Source organism: Athene noctua, chromosome 30 (genome assembly GCF_965140245.1).
Source record: "Athene noctua chromosome 30, bAthNoc1.hap1.1, whole genome shotgun sequence".
NCBI classification, from domain to species: domain Eukaryota; kingdom Metazoa; phylum Chordata; class Aves; order Strigiformes; family Strigidae; genus Athene; species Athene noctua.
Window position 1 is genome coordinate 2,285,176 of NC_134066.1, and position 18,131 is coordinate 2,303,306.

The 18,131-nt window shown below is 43.9% G+C and overlaps 1 protein-coding gene across 2 annotated transcripts in view; it reads left to right on the plus strand.

Annotated features, from left to right (window-relative positions):
• The window catches only part of DIP2B (disco interacting protein 2 homolog B), a 68,174-nt gene that overhangs the window by 14,732 nt on the left and 35,311 nt on the right, over nucleotides 1-18,131 (plus strand). For both annotated transcript variants that reach the window (XM_074929781.1, XM_074929782.1), the window contains exon 2: nucleotides 14,425-14,496. In XM_074929781.1, the coding sequence (XP_074785882.1) occupies nucleotides 14,425-14,496 (72 nt within the window). The remainder of the gene's footprint in view (nucleotides 1-14,424; nucleotides 14,497-18,131) is intronic.

Genomic DNA, 18,131 nt, shown 5'->3' on the forward strand with positions numbered 1-18,131 from the left:
GACCTTTGTGTCCCCACAAATAGCTCTAAGATAAGTCTCGTTTAAAACTCTCTGCGATTCTTAGCTTGCTTTTTCAGGGGATGCTTTTGTGAAGTTTTGTCTTGGTTTTTCTGTTTGTTGGTCTGTGGTTTTTTTTTTTTTTCTGGACATTTCAGAGTTACGTATTCTTAAATTTTGCTCCGTCTGTGCCCAGAGAAATGAGCTAGCGCTTCAGGATATTTTCCTGCGAAAACCAGTTAGTTCAAAGTCTTGGGCTTCTGTTTTAGATGAGTAAGTTGGAGGGCTTACGTGGTTTTTTTCATGGTAAGAAAACCAGGAGAATACTGTTCAAATGAAGTGCTAATGGGAAATAAAGCAATAAAGATTAGTTTGTTATTTAAAGTAATTCTGCTTACACCTTTGAGGGAGATTGGTTATTGCTAAGAGAAAATGCCCAGTCACCTTTACTTTTGATTTATTGCAGAATGAAAAATTAAAATATGATTTCGCTCATTAAAATTAAGTAATTGATGTCATCATTCAATTAAAAAATTTTTGGGGGAGCTTTTGGCAAGTCGTTCCAGGTTGCTATGAAGACCTGACCAACTAAGCATCCTTAAACTGGAAGGAATTGGGGGATGGTTGTTACTAGTTTACAGTGGATTACATTTTGCTGGTTGTTGATTTTTTTTTCAGCCAGCTTGCAGTTCCCAACCTGTACAGCCATAGCTTGGGTTTTTTTTCTGTTTTATTCATAATTCCATCTAGGCATGAGTGTTCGCAAGAAATCTTTCATCTGTTGCTCTGGGCTATACAGAACTGGAGTGGCAAAGGAGACTTGCGTTTTTGTGCTGTCTTCATAATTTTCAGAATATTAATATTTAATTTAGGCTTTTTAAAGCTTTTAGCAGATTTGTCAGGCTTTTTTTCCCTGTGGTAGTGTATGTGAGGACAACTTGAGAGAGCATTCTGATTAACTTACAATATGGAAAGTGGTTTTATATTTTTTTTTTTATTTATGACTGAAATACTTTTAAGAAGCTCATCCTGTTCTGTAAGTAACTTTGCCGTAAACTTAACCATAAAACAGATCCAGCAGTTTTTCCTTTTCTCCAGCTAGAGCCCAGCCAAGCAAATACTGTATCACATCCAAGGAATACTTTTTCTTGCCCATAAAGACCAGGGTGTATTGTCCCTCTCCAGTGGAAACCATGGATGTGGGGAGTAGCAGGTTTCGGGGAAGCCCTCGGTGGCGTGTACTCTGCCCCTGCTTGTTCTCTCGCTCCGCTTCGCACACGGCGGGGCACAGATGCCGCCCTCCAGATCACAGAGTGGTTTTGCCATGGCAGAGACCGCTCTGTCCTCAGCTCGTGTTCTCGGCTCCAGCCCTGAGCTGCCTTCGTGCAGGCGAGCAGCGCCGGCACCGGTGTTTTGGTACCAGGGAGGTGTTCGACGTTCACCCGGGTAGGGCTGAAACGTGGTTATTTCTGCTGCTGTTACGTGTTTAGAAGCTTATATAAATGATATTCCATAAATTTGGACCCATTTTATGATAAATTTGATCTTTGAGAAATTGCAGCTTGTTAGTGCAAATACGCCATGAAATTTTAACCTGTTACTCACCGTCGAGTTTCTTCTCTTCCAAGTTGAAGACGCTTTGTTCAGGTGAAGAGCGCAGGACGCGAGGGCAGATCTGGCGCAGGTACGTTGCCCTTCAGTACGTGAGACAACTTGGCCTGAAAAACATTTGGAACCAGTGTAGAGATGGATTGTGGTTTTTCCACTCTGTGCAGCTGCCTTCAGTACACAAACTCGTTTTGTGTTGTGCTCGCAACGTTCTCGATTAGGCCTGCGCAGGAGTTGAAGCCTTTCAGCCCTCTGAGCCAGGACCCAGTCCCGCTTTGAGCCTCCCCAGACCTGGTTTGTGATTCAAGATGGAAGCAACAACGGGGAAATGCAGGCGGCATTCTGGTCTCTGGCCTTTTTGTTTACCAGTTTGGGTTTCTCTCCAGTTGGCCGATGTGTGCTGGGTTGGTCGATCTGTTCTTTAAAGGAATTTGTTTACAGCTAACTCCGTCTTTTGATACTTTAATGCAGAATTTACCAACAGGATTTTTTCATTTACCTGCTGAAAGTTGGGTTATTTCTAGAGGAACGTATTTATTTTTTCTTCCCATTTTATTATAAATAAACCCCCGTGAGTTTATTTCTACTGTATCAAATGCCTCTGGACTGCCTGGGAACAGAGTGCAGAACTGTCAAAATCAAAGAGCACGAGTTGGAGAGTCATTGTGTTTAGGTGTTTGCTTATCCAGCAAAGCAGTATTTGCTTGCTGTTCGGATACGCCAGGTGCCAGATGTAAAACACGTTTCCTTTTTCATTGATATTCAGCGCTTGTGTGGAGTTGGAGGGCTGACTCATTAATATTACAAGTGTCATACGTATTGTGTTAGGGCCAGTCCCTATTCTGCAGCCCTCTAAAGCGGAGACAGTGTTGTTGGAAGCTGTCCAATTTGTTCTTCCCGAGGCTTCTGTCAGTGAGATTATTAGGCTTTAATCTGTCTCATGGTGATAGCTTTGCTTTTCCAGAAGGGAGTTACTTTTGTGTGGAGATCCGGCCATGCCAGAACTGGTCGTTGGCCTGCGGAGAGGATGCCTGCTGGCACGAGAAGAGCTGACCCCTGAGAGAGCGGAATTCTCTGTGCGAGTCCAAATACTGAAGCAGCTTTACAGAAACGCTGGCCTAGGTAGGCCTAGGGAGGGACTCAGATGAGATGTTTTCTCAGCCTCCCTATCTAGACTGCTGCGGAGATTGTAGTCATTGTTCAAACAAAGCAGCGATTGTCCGGAGCTTTGTGCCATCCTCTGGTTTTTATTTTTTTGAGAGCCCCAATTCCCCACTCACCGAGGATTTCCAGCAAGGTGTTTTGGAGTCATTTGTTGTAATTACTCTGCTATTACCATCTTCTTTATTTTTCACTAATGAAAAATCAACAGTACAGAAGTTTTCTCACGTAGAGTTTGATTATGTAAACGTTTGATGAGAAAATGTGGTCTCAGAAACAGCTTTTTAACAAGGTTGCAGTGACAAATTTATTAATAAGCACATAGTATTCTGGAAGCATGTCGTACTGTAAATAATTCCTGTAGTAATTTGCTGTCAAAGACTTTTAAGTTTTCAAACTAAATCACATCTGTAACTGCAATATATTTTTTTGCAAGCTCTTTTGTTCATTTTGTTTGCTTTCTTTTTCTCAAGTTGCTGACTGTGTGCTCTTAAATAATCCTACCGATTTCTCCATACTTCCTTCCCTCTACAAGTCAGACATTTGAGAATTCAGTTTATTTAAATTGGAAAAGGAGACATTGCACCCTTGGAGACGCCACAGTAGGAAAATTCACTGTAAGTGGTAGTTGTGGGTTTGGAGATAGCTTGTCGAATAAGATCTTTCCTACTTTTAAGCCTGTTGTTTAGGCTCAGGGTCCGCTGGTGTCAATGTAGAAAGGACATTTGTCCTCACGGGTTTGTGGAAATGTATTATGACAGTGGTGACGTACTGATACAAGGCAAAAAACCCACATGTGTTAGGGTCTTACTGTTTTAGAATGTCAGAAATTTCTGTCTGATATTGCAATAATCCCACAGAGCAAGGCCAGCAAATTGAGATTGACTGTTTCTTCTCTTTACGATAATAGCATTGTTTTTCTACTTAAAGGCAGACTGAGCGAGGGCCACTTTGTACCAAAAATTGAATGCTGTTTTCTTTGAGGAGCTATTAGTGTGCAGAATGAGAAAGGAGGAGTTGGTGTGCTGGAAGAGGTGCGTGTTTTCCGCTGAAGGAGCTAAGTTCAGTAACTTTGGGCTGGGTTTGCAACATGCGGCTGGATTGCTGAGCTGCGCTGCGAGGGTTCTCGTGTTTGCTGCGTTACAGTACATCTTGCCCATTGTTTTGATCTTCCACGCAGCTTAAAGGCTTTCACGTAAGAAGGATTGTGCCTCGTCCTGCTACCCAGCCTCTGAACAAAGTGCTTCTGAAGCAGACGTTGACTCTGCTTTAGCATGCCGAAAGAGCCCTGAACAGAAGTCGTTCCTTGCATGATCTTTCTTGTAAAGAGCATTGCAGCTGACAGAATAATGGGTTTCCTTAGGCTTGCTGGTGACATGCCAGCACGGTTTCCTTAGCAGTGAAATTCCTCAAGAAGCCATGGTTGCTGATGTAAACGTAACTGGAGGCTGAACACAGCCCATACTGAGCTCGGGGCCTGAGATCTGCTCCTTGTGCCATGCTGTACAGTGCATTTTGCTTCTGCTCTTTCTGTTTCAATCTGGTTTCCCAAGCTTGTAACCAGCTTGAATGGGTCGTGCTCTTCAGTCCGGAGGAGTTGGGCTGCTCTCTGCACAGAGGAGCCTGGGCAGGGCTCGGAGGCAGCGAGCATCGCTCCATGGGGCAGCTCCCGCTCCCTCGAACACAGCTCTGGTTCTCTGTTTGGGGCGGAGGTGTGCAGGGCAGGTTTAAGGTTATTTAACAAAGTCCTTTAGTTCCTACTAGTCAGGCTTGAAAGAAATGAATAGCAAAACCAAAAAAATTTCGTAGCTGCTCCCTGAGCCTGCCTGCTGTCTCTTTGTCAGGTACACTTGGTGGGAGTTTCCGCCAGACAAATTACTGGTGTTGCACACTAATTTGAGGCTGGGTAAAAGATTAATAATTGTATTGCTTTAACTTTTAAGTAGTGGAATCCTACTATGGTGACTAATACTGTTTAATAGTAACTCTCCGAGAATAAGCACTTGTTAATGCTGTAAAATGACTGTGGTTTGTGTTTCAGATTTCACTGCTTTGGGAAAAACAAATGTGTTTTGCTCTCTTGAGCAGCCGTCACTTTTTCTCTGCTGCTTTTTTTCTGTGACACAGCAGTGACGTCCTTATGAATACACACTTGGTTCTGCCTCTTCGGGAAAACCGGGATAGGAGGCATGTGGGAAAACACGTCGTGGTAGATGTCTCGCCTCTTTAGTTTTGAAAAATTCGTTCTTGCGATTTGTTGGGTTTGCGTTTGGTGGGTTTTTTTAAAGTTGATTTTTGTTTGGGGAGTGACCTTTTAAGTGCTAATGCTTTCATCAAGGTATCTTTCTTTGTTTCATCATGCATAATCACCAAGCTGATTGCACTATGATTTGGAATAGCATTTTCCCACCTGGAAGTACATAATTATTGTGCTACCGTGCAGTGTGACACGCCAGCTAGGTTAGTGCTCTGTTGACACTGTGTTTAAAGGGAAGTCAGAGCTGCATTTCCATGCCCAAATACTTCGTGTGAGGAGCACTGCGTTCGATCAATAGATAGGGTAGTAATTCCTCGTAACGTCTTTTTCTCCCATTCTTGCATTTTATTCAAGAACCTAGAATTTCATTACCAAAAGCAACTTTGGGTATAGTTGGACTGAGATCGGCTACGTATCCAAGCTGCTCCTCGGGATGGTTTGACAAGGTGTTGCTGGGGTGTTGGATTTGGAGGAGAGTTACCAGCAGGGAATACCTGTGGCAGTTTGCTTATGTTAGAAAAATCGAATCTCTTCAAGTGAATTATTAAATATTGGCACCCGAGAGCCGTGGAGGGGTAGGCGTTAGGAATTGCACACAGTATTAAAACCCGTAGTAGCATCTGGTTTAATCTTATCCCAGGCAGACTCACTCTGGTAATATTCTGATGGTTTTTTGTGGCTGTGTTAGCTGCTGAACAAAAAGCTGGAAAAATAGGATCAGGTTTTTTTGCGGGAGAGCCGAGAGGAAAACAGTCCCTGCGAGGGCCTGGCCTCCCCTGGAACCGAGGTGCAGAATAAATGCCAGGGACTGTCTGGTTTCAGTAAATACCTTTGGACTGGAAACTGTGGTGTCGCCGGTGGCTGCGGGTGGGGTAAAAGCTTCGTACATCTGACTTAAATCAATGCCCACGTTTGTCAGAGCCCCGGCCCCTCACCGAGCGCCGTTTACTGCAGGTTGTGGGAAACCCAAGGGCAGCTCTCGTTTGGCTTTCTAACTGTGGGTGCCTGCCGACGCCTCTGAAGTGTTCTGCAGCAAGGTAGAGAGCTTTCTTGGGGTGCCCGCGTGCTTTTCTTCTTATTCCTGGGTTAAAACCAGGCTTGATTTGGAAAATCATCTGTCCCCACTGGTCTGTCTTGTGGAGAAAGTCTTTGTCTGCTGTTTGGCATCGGCAAAGAGTCTACGTGCGTGTGATCTTCTGTAGTTGGGCTGGCCGGACAACTCCGAGGAGAAGGTTATCAGCACTCACTGTTCTAATAATTCAGTTTCTACCTTAAGGAAGGCAACGATGTACCTACCTACTGAATAAGTGCTGAATCACAGGGTTGTTACTCTTGCATAAAGTTTAGTCATTTCCCGGGAAACTTTTGTTTTCAGTGTAGTGGTGGAGGGCCAGGTCTGTGCGTTTGTGCTGAGGATTGAACACATGCGAATTTCTGCTGGTGTCTGTGACCGGGAGGTTAGTCAGAAACGGGCATTATTCAGAGCAGAATTGATTCATCTGGTTTTTAAATACGTTGTGAGTTGTCTTGCTTTACTCAGCTCGGATTGTGAGTAGAGCTGGTTCTCGCGTACGTGTAGGTGACGCTTTCTGTTTCAGGTTTAAATGCGTTGCTCTGTTGCAGGACTGGTATTACAAACACTGTTAAGCGCTCCTACATCTAAATCCACATTCTTCTCATTGACTACGTATTAAAAATAGATGAAAATGTTTCCCTTGAATAGATTTTGTAAAGTCCTATTTGTGACAAAGCCTTGGGTTTGTGCCCTTTATAGCATTCAGAAGGGAAAACGCATTTTTTCCCCATGACAAGTTGTATCTATTTAAAATTGGTTTTTTTCCCAGGATGGGGTTACGTGCAAGATTTATTATTTGTATATGGGATTAAGCTATTTATGTGCATGTGCTGGTTTTATGGGTAACATGTAAAATTTATATGGCTGCGCTTCGCAACGTAATATCTTGTGTAAAGTTGACTTCAGTGGTTGTATCTTGCGGACGTTAGAGACAGCGAGCAGAGCCTGTATTTAGTCGGGTTATCAGGGCTAACAGAATTTAGTGATGAATTTAAAAGTTTTAAGGTTACCTACAAGAGCTTTTAGAACCCTTTAAAAAATGTTTTACCTTTTGTAAAGGTAGATGTTGTTACCCGTGCGTGATTTGAGCTGCTGATGCACGAGTGCATCGCGCGTCCTTTTGTCACGGGTGAGGACCTGGATGGGGAGTCTCTGGCCTTTCACTTCTTGCACACAAATGAACCAGAGGTATGGCTTGAAGTCGGGCTTTGTGGTCGTTTGAGCAACTTTCCTGGGGACGTCCTTTAAAAAAACCCGCTGAGAATCCCCCCGTCACGCTGGCGCTGTGTAAACCGTGCGCAGCCACGTGGGAGAACGTCCTCATGTCTGCGGCAAGGGGAAGAATCAGCACAAGTGCAGCACATCCACGAGAGGCTCTTTTATTTACACCGGTAAACTTCCAGGCATTTTCCAGCATCCCGGTCTTGCAGAACCTTTGAGAACTCATTTTGCTGACCCTGGATGGTGCCATTTTCACAGAAATGGTGATGAGAAGTTACCATATGTGTCTTTTTTTTTTTTTTTTTTTTGTGAGGAAGGGAGGGTCTCTGGCTGAAGTGATCTGGTGACACCTCCTCTTCGTCGGTCACCCCCTGCCCACATGCACAGAAAAACCCTGCGCTCTGTCCTCAGCTCACCCAGTTTGGTGATGCATCACATATGGCATCTGAGCTCCCTACCCGTAAGACATGGGCCCAGACGGGTGAATCGAGGACATCTGAAACTCTGAAGTGCCTCTGTGAGATTTAAGAGATTCTTCCCTATAGTTTCAATAGTTGGATTTCTTGGTTAAAGGTAAAACAAGAAAAATATTACAAAGGGTTAAGGCACACGTAAGTGGCTTGTGGTAAAGTGCACCTGTGACCTTAAATGACCCAGACCTCAGCAGCGTGGCAGTCGGGCAGCAGCCACATACACGGGGCAGTCTGTGCCCCAGAAGCCTCATTTTGAATGGCATTCTTTTGAAATAATAAATGTCGAGATTAAAATAGTTTTAATTTGGTAAAGCAACGTTCATAAGCCTTTAGAAAAAGATTTTCGAAACCGTGGAACAGAGTCCCCACAGTGCCGGAGCCAAGCAGAACTTGTACTGTGTATATAAATTAATCTGGAGCTGATCTGTCTGTGAAACTTTTAGGACTGAAACTGTAGCAGTATAATGCTTGTGCTTAACAAACACGGCTTTGTGAGACTTGCTGTTTTTTTCAGTAGCCTATTCATGTTCTTAATGGGAACAGAATGGTACTGTTAAAGGGAAACTGCAAAGCACAAACCTGTTCTATTTGGTTTTCTTACTTTTTTTTTTTTTTTTTTTTTTTTTTGGTGACATACAGAGTGAGTAAGCCTTGCTTTCTTTCAAGAAATCAGTGACTCTCTTCTGGAAGACTGTATAGTTTGCAGACCTTGGTGTTGTCTTCAAGGAGCAAACCTGATATACAGCTTCACCAGAAGGAAGGAGGAGGGAATCTTTGAAGCTGCATCATCATTTGGCCTCAGACAGAAAGAGGCAATTGTCTAAACTTGTTCCAAACATGGGCTTTGTGCTGAAGTTATAGCCCAAGAGCGTTAGGAGTGCAAGACCATGTAACAGGTATAGTCTGTTTGAACACCCAGCTGTAGAAGAAAGGTTTACATGTTCTCTCTTGGCTTGCTGAAGCCTGGGATTGAGGACATCCTAGTGTTAAGTCATGGTAAAACCATCAGGGCTGGGGGTGTCCAGAAGTTGCCGGTCCTCCGGGAAATAAAAGAAAGACATTATCTAGCTGCAAAATAAATGAGTGGCAACAACATTTTTTTACTGAAGTGCTGAACTCGTTGGTTTGATACTTATTTTTTGCCTAGGCCATAACTGAGGCAGTCCTAAGTGCTCAAGTGCATACCGTCCTCGTTTGGGATTTCTCAAACATGCCACCTAACACTTCCAAACCCACTTGAAAGACCTTATCTGGAAATGGCATGCAACAAGAGACCATTTTGGTCTTTCAGCTACACTTCTGGCTTTCAGTATCTCCAGTTTGGTGTCTACTTCTGGTCAAAGACAGGAAATCCAACATCAAGCTCTGCAAAACCAGGCTTTATTCTTTCAGAGCAAGTTCGAGATGGAGATGTTGCCTGTCCTGTGTGCCTAGAGATGAAGGCAAGAAGGGCAAAGTCATCAGGGTCATTTATAGGGGTGAGACCTGAAAGGCAGATGCAGTGCTGATAACAGAACTTATTTCCTTATTTTTGTTATAATCTTATTACAGTGTTTGCTGTTAAATAGAGTAGCTGTCTGTGTTTTGGGGCTGCTTGATGTACCAGAAGCATTTCCGTGATTCTCTGTTAGCATAAAATACTAGAAACTTTTTTTTTTTTAAAGCATACATTTTTAAAAGTAAAAAAGTAAAAACTGCTTTCAAATTTGAATCTTTTGCCTGATACAGTCAAGTGTTTGAAGGCTTTGTTGGGGAGATGCTGTGCACTACGTGATCATTTTCCTTAATTTCTCCACTGTAGTAATTATGGTTTTGTTAGACAGTAAATGATTCAGTGTTCTCATTCCATGGGGGGAAGGGGAGCAAGGATGTTGAAAGAGGAGTATTGTCTGAGCGCAGCAGGATTAGCTGGTGTTACCACCTTGCACTGATTGAGCACCACTGTTTAGAATAGATCATCAACTATAATTGCTAAAAAGCAGCCTGGCGTCACAGGGCGGTGAGACTCCTGAAGTTTCAGGCTTCTCTATTGCATGATTTGAATACAGGTGGAACATCGAGGCTGATCAGCTGTAGCTCCCTGGGCTTCCCTCTGCTCTCTGTAACCCCTCTGTTTTCTGTCATTGCCGACTTCTTCTTTTCTCTTGCAACTCTCAATGGTCGCAACATCCAGGTTGGATTTGCAGGATGAGGATCAAGGCTCATTTCCTCTGAAGAAATTAGGAGAACCATGAAAAAGGTGTCTCAGAAGGCATTTTTTGCGTTTTTCTCAGGAATTCTGTTTCTCACATGGACCCTCGTTTAATCACAAACAAGCCTTGGATTTCATCACGGAGATGTCTGCGGGCAGGGTGACTGTCCAAGCATTCCAAGTGAGGAGAAATCGTTGCTCCTTGATTGATCTTGTTTCTGCAAACCATAAATCTAGAGTTATTTCCTACTCTGAGTCCACATCTTCTGTGTATTTGCAAGACCTGCCGTGTCTTGATTTCTTCAAGTTCTTCTTTTAAAACTGTCAGAAAAGAGAAAAGTTTAAGGGGAGTGGGAGGAGAGGGTTGGAAGAGAGGAACAGTATTGTGCTAGCTAGCGAGATGAGGAATTACTGAAGCAACGCAACACCAGTGCCGGCCCCCGGCCAGAGAACCTGTTCTGTGAAGCTGGCTGGAGCGGGGCCATCAAACACGCTGAAAATGAGCAGGAAGATGGAGCTGGTGGCTCCGCAGGAGAAAATTTCTCATGTGTTGGGATGAGTTGAGGAGCGAAGGTGTTAGCAAGAACTTTGTGTTGGTTGGGGTGGGAAAAGGGAGTTTGGGTAGCGCGGTGAGGGAAGTGGTGGTGTGTGGAGCTGGTGAACTGGGTTGTAGTGGTGATGGGCTTCAGTCTGTCCCAAGGTACTGGTTGTCCGCGGAAGCTGAAGACATCGCTACACCTGAGCTGACGGTTGCCTGCAGCAGAGGTGTGCAGGAAGGGGAGCCTGTTCCTCCGCTGCTTCAGCAATCAGCAGCTTAGCTCGCTCATGTGTCCTTTAAAAAACAAAACAAAACACCCAAAAAACCCTAAAGATTCCTGACATCACCTTTTGAGACTGTAGGAAAGATCGCGACAGACAAGAATCTCACCGTTCCTTATGGCAAAAGGGGTCTTGAGTGAAAAGAAGCTGAAGGGTTTTGACAAGACTCCCATTTCCTCAGCAGGGCCTCCTCAGCGTGTGGAGGCACAACCGTGCCTGGCCTGGGATAGAGATAAATAAAGGCCACAACTGAACAGTTGTAGCTGGGAGAAGGCCAAAAGAATGTCTCAGCAGTAAGTGTTTGTGTTTGTAATTTCTTTCCTAGGAATGAACAAACACTAGCACCATTTTCAAGCTAAATTGTCAGCTCTCATTTGCTTTGCTAATGCTCTCTTTGTAGTGCTGTGTCTTGCATCTGTGTAGAGAGGGGTTGTGGTTCTTGGGTGGGGTTTTTTTTCAGCTATCGGGGAGGATTTAGCACACCAAATGTCACAAAGTGTTTAATTTCTGGAAGCGGGCTTGATTTACCAGGTTGGTGTAGCAGGAGTGAATGGTTCCTGAGATTGCAGTCCTATTGTCTTGGTTCTTTTCCTGTTGCAGTAATTTATGATGCTCAGTGAGGAAGTCCGCATTTATGTTTGGATCTAGCTGTTTCCATTTCCTGTAGATCAGCAGAAAAGGAATAGGGCGAAAGAAAATTCCTCTCTTAGTGAATCTGTGGTTTCCATCTCCGTGGCTTGATACCAAGTTTGGACACTGTATGACTGGAGAGAAGAGGCTTTATGCAATAAATTCGTTCCACTCGTGCGGCGTATTAAAGGGACACTTGCTTCCAAGGCTTCAGATATCAATTGGGGCATAATTGTTGTGGTTGTAGTAACTGGATCGTAATTTTATTGGGGTGACTTTACACCTGTCACCCATGCCTACACACAAGCTTTTTTTGAGAGTCTTAGTCCCTGTGTCTTGCTGGAGCTTTATTTCAGATAATTGTTTTCTGTTTCTAACCTGCACGGGTGCCTATCCTTAAATAGAGAACTCAGATTTACCTGTTTCTTCTAACTTTTCCAGTCCCTCCTGCCTACTTCCACTTCAGCAGGGCTAGTCTAAAAATTTAAGCATTACGGTTTCGAATTCTGCAGGCAGGTGCTTGAGACTGCCAATCTGTTTGTCAAAATAAAGGTTGATTTTTTTATTTTTAACAAACTACGTGGAAATTCAGCAGTGGGAAGACACAGTGCTGCAGGGAAGTCCCAGGAATTTATCACCCTTGTTTCTGCTGCTTGAATTTTGCTAGTTGGACCTTTCCTGCTCTTGCCAAATAGCATTAGGCTTTTTATCTTCTTAGTAGCTTATGCTCCAAGAATCCTTTTTTCAAGCAATAATGTAAATGATCTGCATCGCTTGGTAGTTGAGTTTGCAAAGAGTGTTTTAGCCTGAGTTACTTTCTTGTTTTTCAGTAGTATCTCACCTCTTCTTCAGACTTCCACATGCAAATCCATGAACCCTAAGCCTTGCATGGGTGTGAGGCTAGGTTTGGTGTATTGGGGGGCTGTTAGCGATTGGAGAGCGTTCTTTGCTTCCCCATGCATCAACGAGAATGTGATCCTTCAATTTGATATTTGTTCCTGACCTACTGGTGTTCCTTAGTAATTCCACCAATTTTCCATGGCACACGTTTCATTACATATAGTGTGTAACCACCAATGTCAAGAGTCCAATTAAATCTGGTGGAGAAATTAATCAGGAAATAACAAGCTACAAACAGATCTGTGGGTTGGTTTATAAGGGAAAACACCTCCCCGTTTCTGTGCAGGTTTGTTTTTCCTGAAGTGGCAGTCACCCTGCTCTCGTTGCTACCCAAACGAACAAACGGGGAGAATTAAAACCGCCTCTGAACACGGAGAGGCGGATCTCGGCAAACGGGGTGGGTTTTGTCGCTCATGCGGTCGGTCAGAACGTTATCCTTCTGGCGTATGGTCTTTGTACAGCTCTTTTTTTTTTTTTTTTTTTGAAGGTGTATGTACTCTTCTTACCCTGGCAGCATACCTGTCTTGTGAGCTGGATTAATTTGACTGAGCTGTGTATTGCAATCGAGCATTAAAATTAATGCTTTGCTTGGCATTTCAGTGCTTCATGGATATTCTAATTTTCACTTACTGGATTTGTTTGGACTTGTTGGGGCCTGACTCAAGCGTAGGGTAAGAGGAGTGAGATAAAATTCTGAGTGCAAATGCACGCCCTCCGCTCCGCAGTGCAAGTGCCCATTTCAGCTTCAGAACTTCTAGTCCGGGTTTTTCAGGTGACGCTGAGATTTGACTGTCCAGCACAAAGGAGTGAAGCTCGTTCCCTTTCCAAGCAGTTCAGTACTGCAAAATCACCTTTATAACCAAAATGACCAGTTAGCTGGAATGTTGTAGCAGAGGCTGGTTGTGGTAGGAGGGCTTAGTGCCTAAACCCTTTAATCACCTTTTCTGCTGTGACCCTCCGGATCGGGTGGGAAATGTCTGGCAGAAGGATGCTGCAGATGGATGGAAGGCAGAAAATACGGTGGTCTGTGCTGCTCAGTGTCTAGTACTCCCGTTGCCTTGCAATAATCAGGCTCCCAGCAAAGAAAACATGTCATTTGTGATCACTAGTTTCTTGTCGTAATACAAATACAGACAACTTTAGCTTGAGAAGTAATAGCAAATAATTCTGTTTTCTTATTGCTGTGTGTTTGATCGCTTCCAATCTTTCGGCCCCAAGAGATAAGAGGTTACAAGTGCAGGTCAGGCTACAAAAAGGCTTGAAATGCTGCAGGGCTTTTTGTTTTAATCCCGTCAAGGTTTCGGTCTTTCTTGTGGTTCTGATGTAATGTGAGAAATTAAAACAAAAGACGGCTGCCAGATGGTGCGTCTCCAGGATCAGACAGATTAGTTTTTTTAAAAAAGGGAAAAGTTTACTAATACTTATTTTCTTCTGGAGTTTTTGCTTCTGTGGAGCTCGAGCATCTTATCTTCTGCGTGCTCCTACTAGTAGGCAAACAGTGGAATTACAGCTACTACCAGGTTAAAAAACCCATAACCCCCCAGCTTGCTTTCACTGAATATCAACTAGACATGATTAAAAATCTGATTTTCTGGATTGCAGAGTGTGTTTGCTGGGCAGTAGTCTAGAAGTTGCCTCTGTTCATCCTTGCCTCAGCTTTCGGAGGTGCCCTAAACACCTCCTGCAGTGGACTCACTTTATTTGCTAAAAGCACTTTTCCTTTGCCCTCTTGTCGGGGAATTACTCCATTTTGTGAGCCTAAGTTGGCTTTGTGGTTACAGAATATTTTCATGCACTTTTGAGTTTCCCTTTTTAGGTTTTCATTGCTTTGATATTCCATTTAGATAGCTGTTCTGATTCAAATGATCACACAGAGCGTGTATCTGATCCCAAGGGAAACTGCAGAAGGTCTGTAATACCGAGGCTTTGAAATCATCATGCACTCACATTTCTTTGGTTCCAGGTTTTCTTCCGCATATGCATCGCTGTGTTCAGGTGAAACCTTCAAATCACTGAAAAGAAAAGCAGACAGACCTCAGACAGAAAAAAAAAGGAGAACGTAATTGAATGACTTTTCTTTCCTTGGTTTTAGGGGACATCACACAAAAGGGGTATGAGAAGAAGAGAGCGAAACTTCTGGCTCCGTATGTTCCACAAACCCAAGGTAGGTGCTTGTTTCCGCCAGGTTTTTGCATCGCCTTGATGTGACAGGGATCTGTGGAGATTCCTTTTGCCGCCTCTGAACTCTTCTGCTTCATACGTGTTTCCTCAGCGATCTGATAATTACACGGCAGAGACTGCACGGATGCCGTGAAGTCATGGGCACTAATTTGTCTCTAGTTGGCTTGTTGACATTGAACTCCAGGGATTCCTGGTAGTTCCAGAGCTGCTTGGTGGGTCTCTGTGGAGTGCTGTTTATTTTAACACTTTGTGTGCCTTGATTTGGCTCCCATATACGTAAATCGTGTCCTACTCCCTCGTCCGCTGGGAACTCAAGGGCTTGGAATCAATTGTGAAGTGGAAGGTCCTCAAGAACCGTTCTTGAAACCTTCTTAAAAATGCCTTAACTGCAGAGCTGCTCTGTACCGCATCCTCCTTCCAGCTATCTTAATTCTTTGTTGGAGAAACACTAGAATTTTCATAATTTGTTGGTTTATTTTACCGGAGAAACTGAATTCATGTACTTCGTTTACATCTGTTTCTTTTGGTTTAAAGATCCTTAGCAGCAGAGCTGATTGTATGTAGGATAATTATATGTAATTGTAAACTGAAGGACATGGCTGAAAGTATGCCTAATAATTATTATGGGGATGCTTACCCAAAATAATTGCTCTACTGATATGCTGAGATGTTTAACCACTAAAAACTGATGTGTCTGGCTCGTAGCAGTTTGGGGAGTGAATGGGTATGACAGGCAGTCATGACTGGACTTACTGTAATTTACTGAGAATGAACTACTGCCAACAAAAATTTAAAAAAAGAGCAAAGGCTAAAAGTGTGTTTATTGACCATCAGCACTGCATCCGTTGGGGAAAGATCGTTTGGGTTCGTTTTTGTTTTTTTTTCCTGCTGAAATGACAGCAGTTCACTTCAAGCAATTGCTTGAGGAACATAAAAGGACTCTGCTGCTGTCATGGGGTAACTTCTAGACTCTGCCCCTCCAAAACACTTGGTGGTTGCGTTCCTGGTCTCCCCCATCCCAGTTGTTCCTCAACGTTTTGCTTGTGTATTCAACCAAAGCTGGTGCCTGTTCTCTTGTCCAAGCCTCACCACCCTAGCGGGCGCTGTGCACACAGCAGAACTGGGTGTTCGGGGGGGGGCTGACCCTCCCAGGACACCGAGGCAAGCAAAAACTGGTATTTAGCCTTCAAAGTTGAGATTTTGTTAGAAAAAACTGAACACTGCGGACTGCCTCCCGCAACCAGGATGTGGTAGGAATCTCTGAAGACGGGGTTGCTACCTTTGTATCAGATCTGCGTCTGTTATTTAAAGAAACCAAAAAAACCAATTCACGTGACTAACCCCTCTTCGTGGTCCTCCTGAGCAGAGAACTGTTAAGCAGGTTTTGCAGTTGCGCAGTCCCACGCGTGTACCAGTGGATCTTGAACCTTAGAAGGAAACGTGGCTCCTTTTTGTATGTTCAGGTGCCTTCTTGGCACACGTGCTTCTGTCCTGGAGTCCGGGGGAGGCTGAAGCTCTACAAGTTTTCACCTGGCGACATGACCCCGTGTCCCTCCTGCCTGTCACTTCGCACATGTTTAGTTTGTTTCAGAAAACGTTAATTAGGAGGGAAAAAAAAAAAAAAAAAAAAAAAGTGTTTTGGCAAGGCTGTCTGCGGCTTTGCTATTTTCATTGTCACACTTTTGAAAGCTGCAGAATGAGCCAAAGTTCAGGAAGAGGCTGATGGGAGGTCACCGATTAAGATGGCATTTTGGCTGCTGGGCTGGCTCGGCCCTCCAGCTTTTTCGATATCTTATAGCCAGCTGCCCCTCTGTCTAAGAATCTTCCTGTGGTAAAAACCCTGTTGAAGTCGTCGTGCAGGAGGGATTACAGAATCAGGTCACCTTGTTAAATGAACAGAAAATTAAATTGAGTCCACAACAACAACAAATAGTATTTACTCCTGCATTTAGCACGTGCCATTTCTCCAAGCACCTTCCTGGGGGTGTTGGCTGATGGATCGTCTCCATTTCACAGATGTGAAATGAGAGGAAGGTAAGTACGGTGACGTGTCAGGGCATGTCAGCATTATAATTTGGGAGATTCTGATTGCTAATTCCGTGCTCCGTTCACATTGCCTCTGGGAGCTTGCCTCATTATTTGAGAGTTAAGGCCGCAGTGTTAATTACCTAAAGATACATGTTTTCCTGCTGCGAGATCCATTTTTGTAGCTGGAACTCACTGAGGCGATGGAGCTGTGATACCAGCATTGTTTCTGCTGCACAAAAGGCTTTGAAGGAAGTTTTCTGAGCAGCTTCCCGGGTTGGGCACGTTCAGTAACGCTGCGGGTTTCGGTGCGGTGGGAACCGGGGAGGGCAGGAGCGCTCGGGGCTCGGCTGATCTCATGGATCTCTGAACCTCTGTAACTGCAGCCCAGCCATAAGTGGCCTTCTGAAACAACCTGGGCTCTCAGGGCTTGGAGATGTTGCTTTTTTCTTTCTTTCTTTCTTTCTTTCTTTTTTTTTTTTTTTTGAGTAACGCCAACGGTTTCACCCTCAGAGTCAGTTGTGAGCACCGAGTCTTTTTACGCCTGTTTTAAAAGATGCAGGACACTTCTATTTTTTGCTCTTTTGAAAAATACTTTTTAGAAGGCCAGAGGAACTGCTAACAGATGGTGCTAGTAACCCATCACCTCTTGAAACTAGCTTTTGCTGCAGACTCCAGGCAGACTTCTGCCTAGGGAAAGAGTTCCTGTCCATGTGAGTTGCTGCAAACCTGGAAATGCATTCACAATTTTTTAAGCTCAAAACAATGCAGACACAGGAATGCCTTCTGCCCAAATTAGCAGCCCTTGCACACAGACTGCTGGCGGCGTTCGTTTTCTTGCTATTTGAGATAATGCGTTCGGTTCCTCTGCTAATGTGTAAAGGAAATTATATTCATTAAGCACTGATTCACTGTCAGAACCTCTTTATAGAACTGCTAGAGTGCTCTTGCTCCTGTTTCCTATTCTCGTGATGATGAAAAAAAAAAGAAAAAAATTAAAAATGTTAAACATTGGAGTACTTAACTGTTTGTATTGAAAACGTAAAATGAATGTGATGTGGTGAGGTTTGTATTAGAGTACCTCGGGGAAGGGTGTTGGAAGACAGGAGTAATATGCTTGTAAACCTGTTGAGATTGATTACATCTGAGACTAATTTAACTGATCGGTGAATTTAAGCTGTTAACGTATGGTTTGTTGGTTTTTCTGCTTCATGTTATCCATGGATAGCGCAAGGTGGGAACGCAGATTCTGTTATTTAGCGTTTCGTTCCTTTGAAATCGTGGCACATTTCTTTGCTTCCCGAGGGGGCTGTCATAGATTTCCTGTCTCAGAAGAGTCCTTCCCGCCACCCTGTGTGTTGTGGACTGCCAGTAAGTCAGCAGAACTCTACTGTAAAGTTCTGCCTTTCTATTTCTTGCCCCCACCCCTGTCTCACAGCATCACGTTATTTCAAATGAGAGCTGATGTGGAAGAGTAACCCGTGATAAAGCAGCTTTGTCTAAACCTGTAAATCATGCACGCACACTCCGGCTTAGTGTTGTTTAGAGAGTTTTACCCATTTACAAGACCTGACTTGCAGCTGCCACAAATGG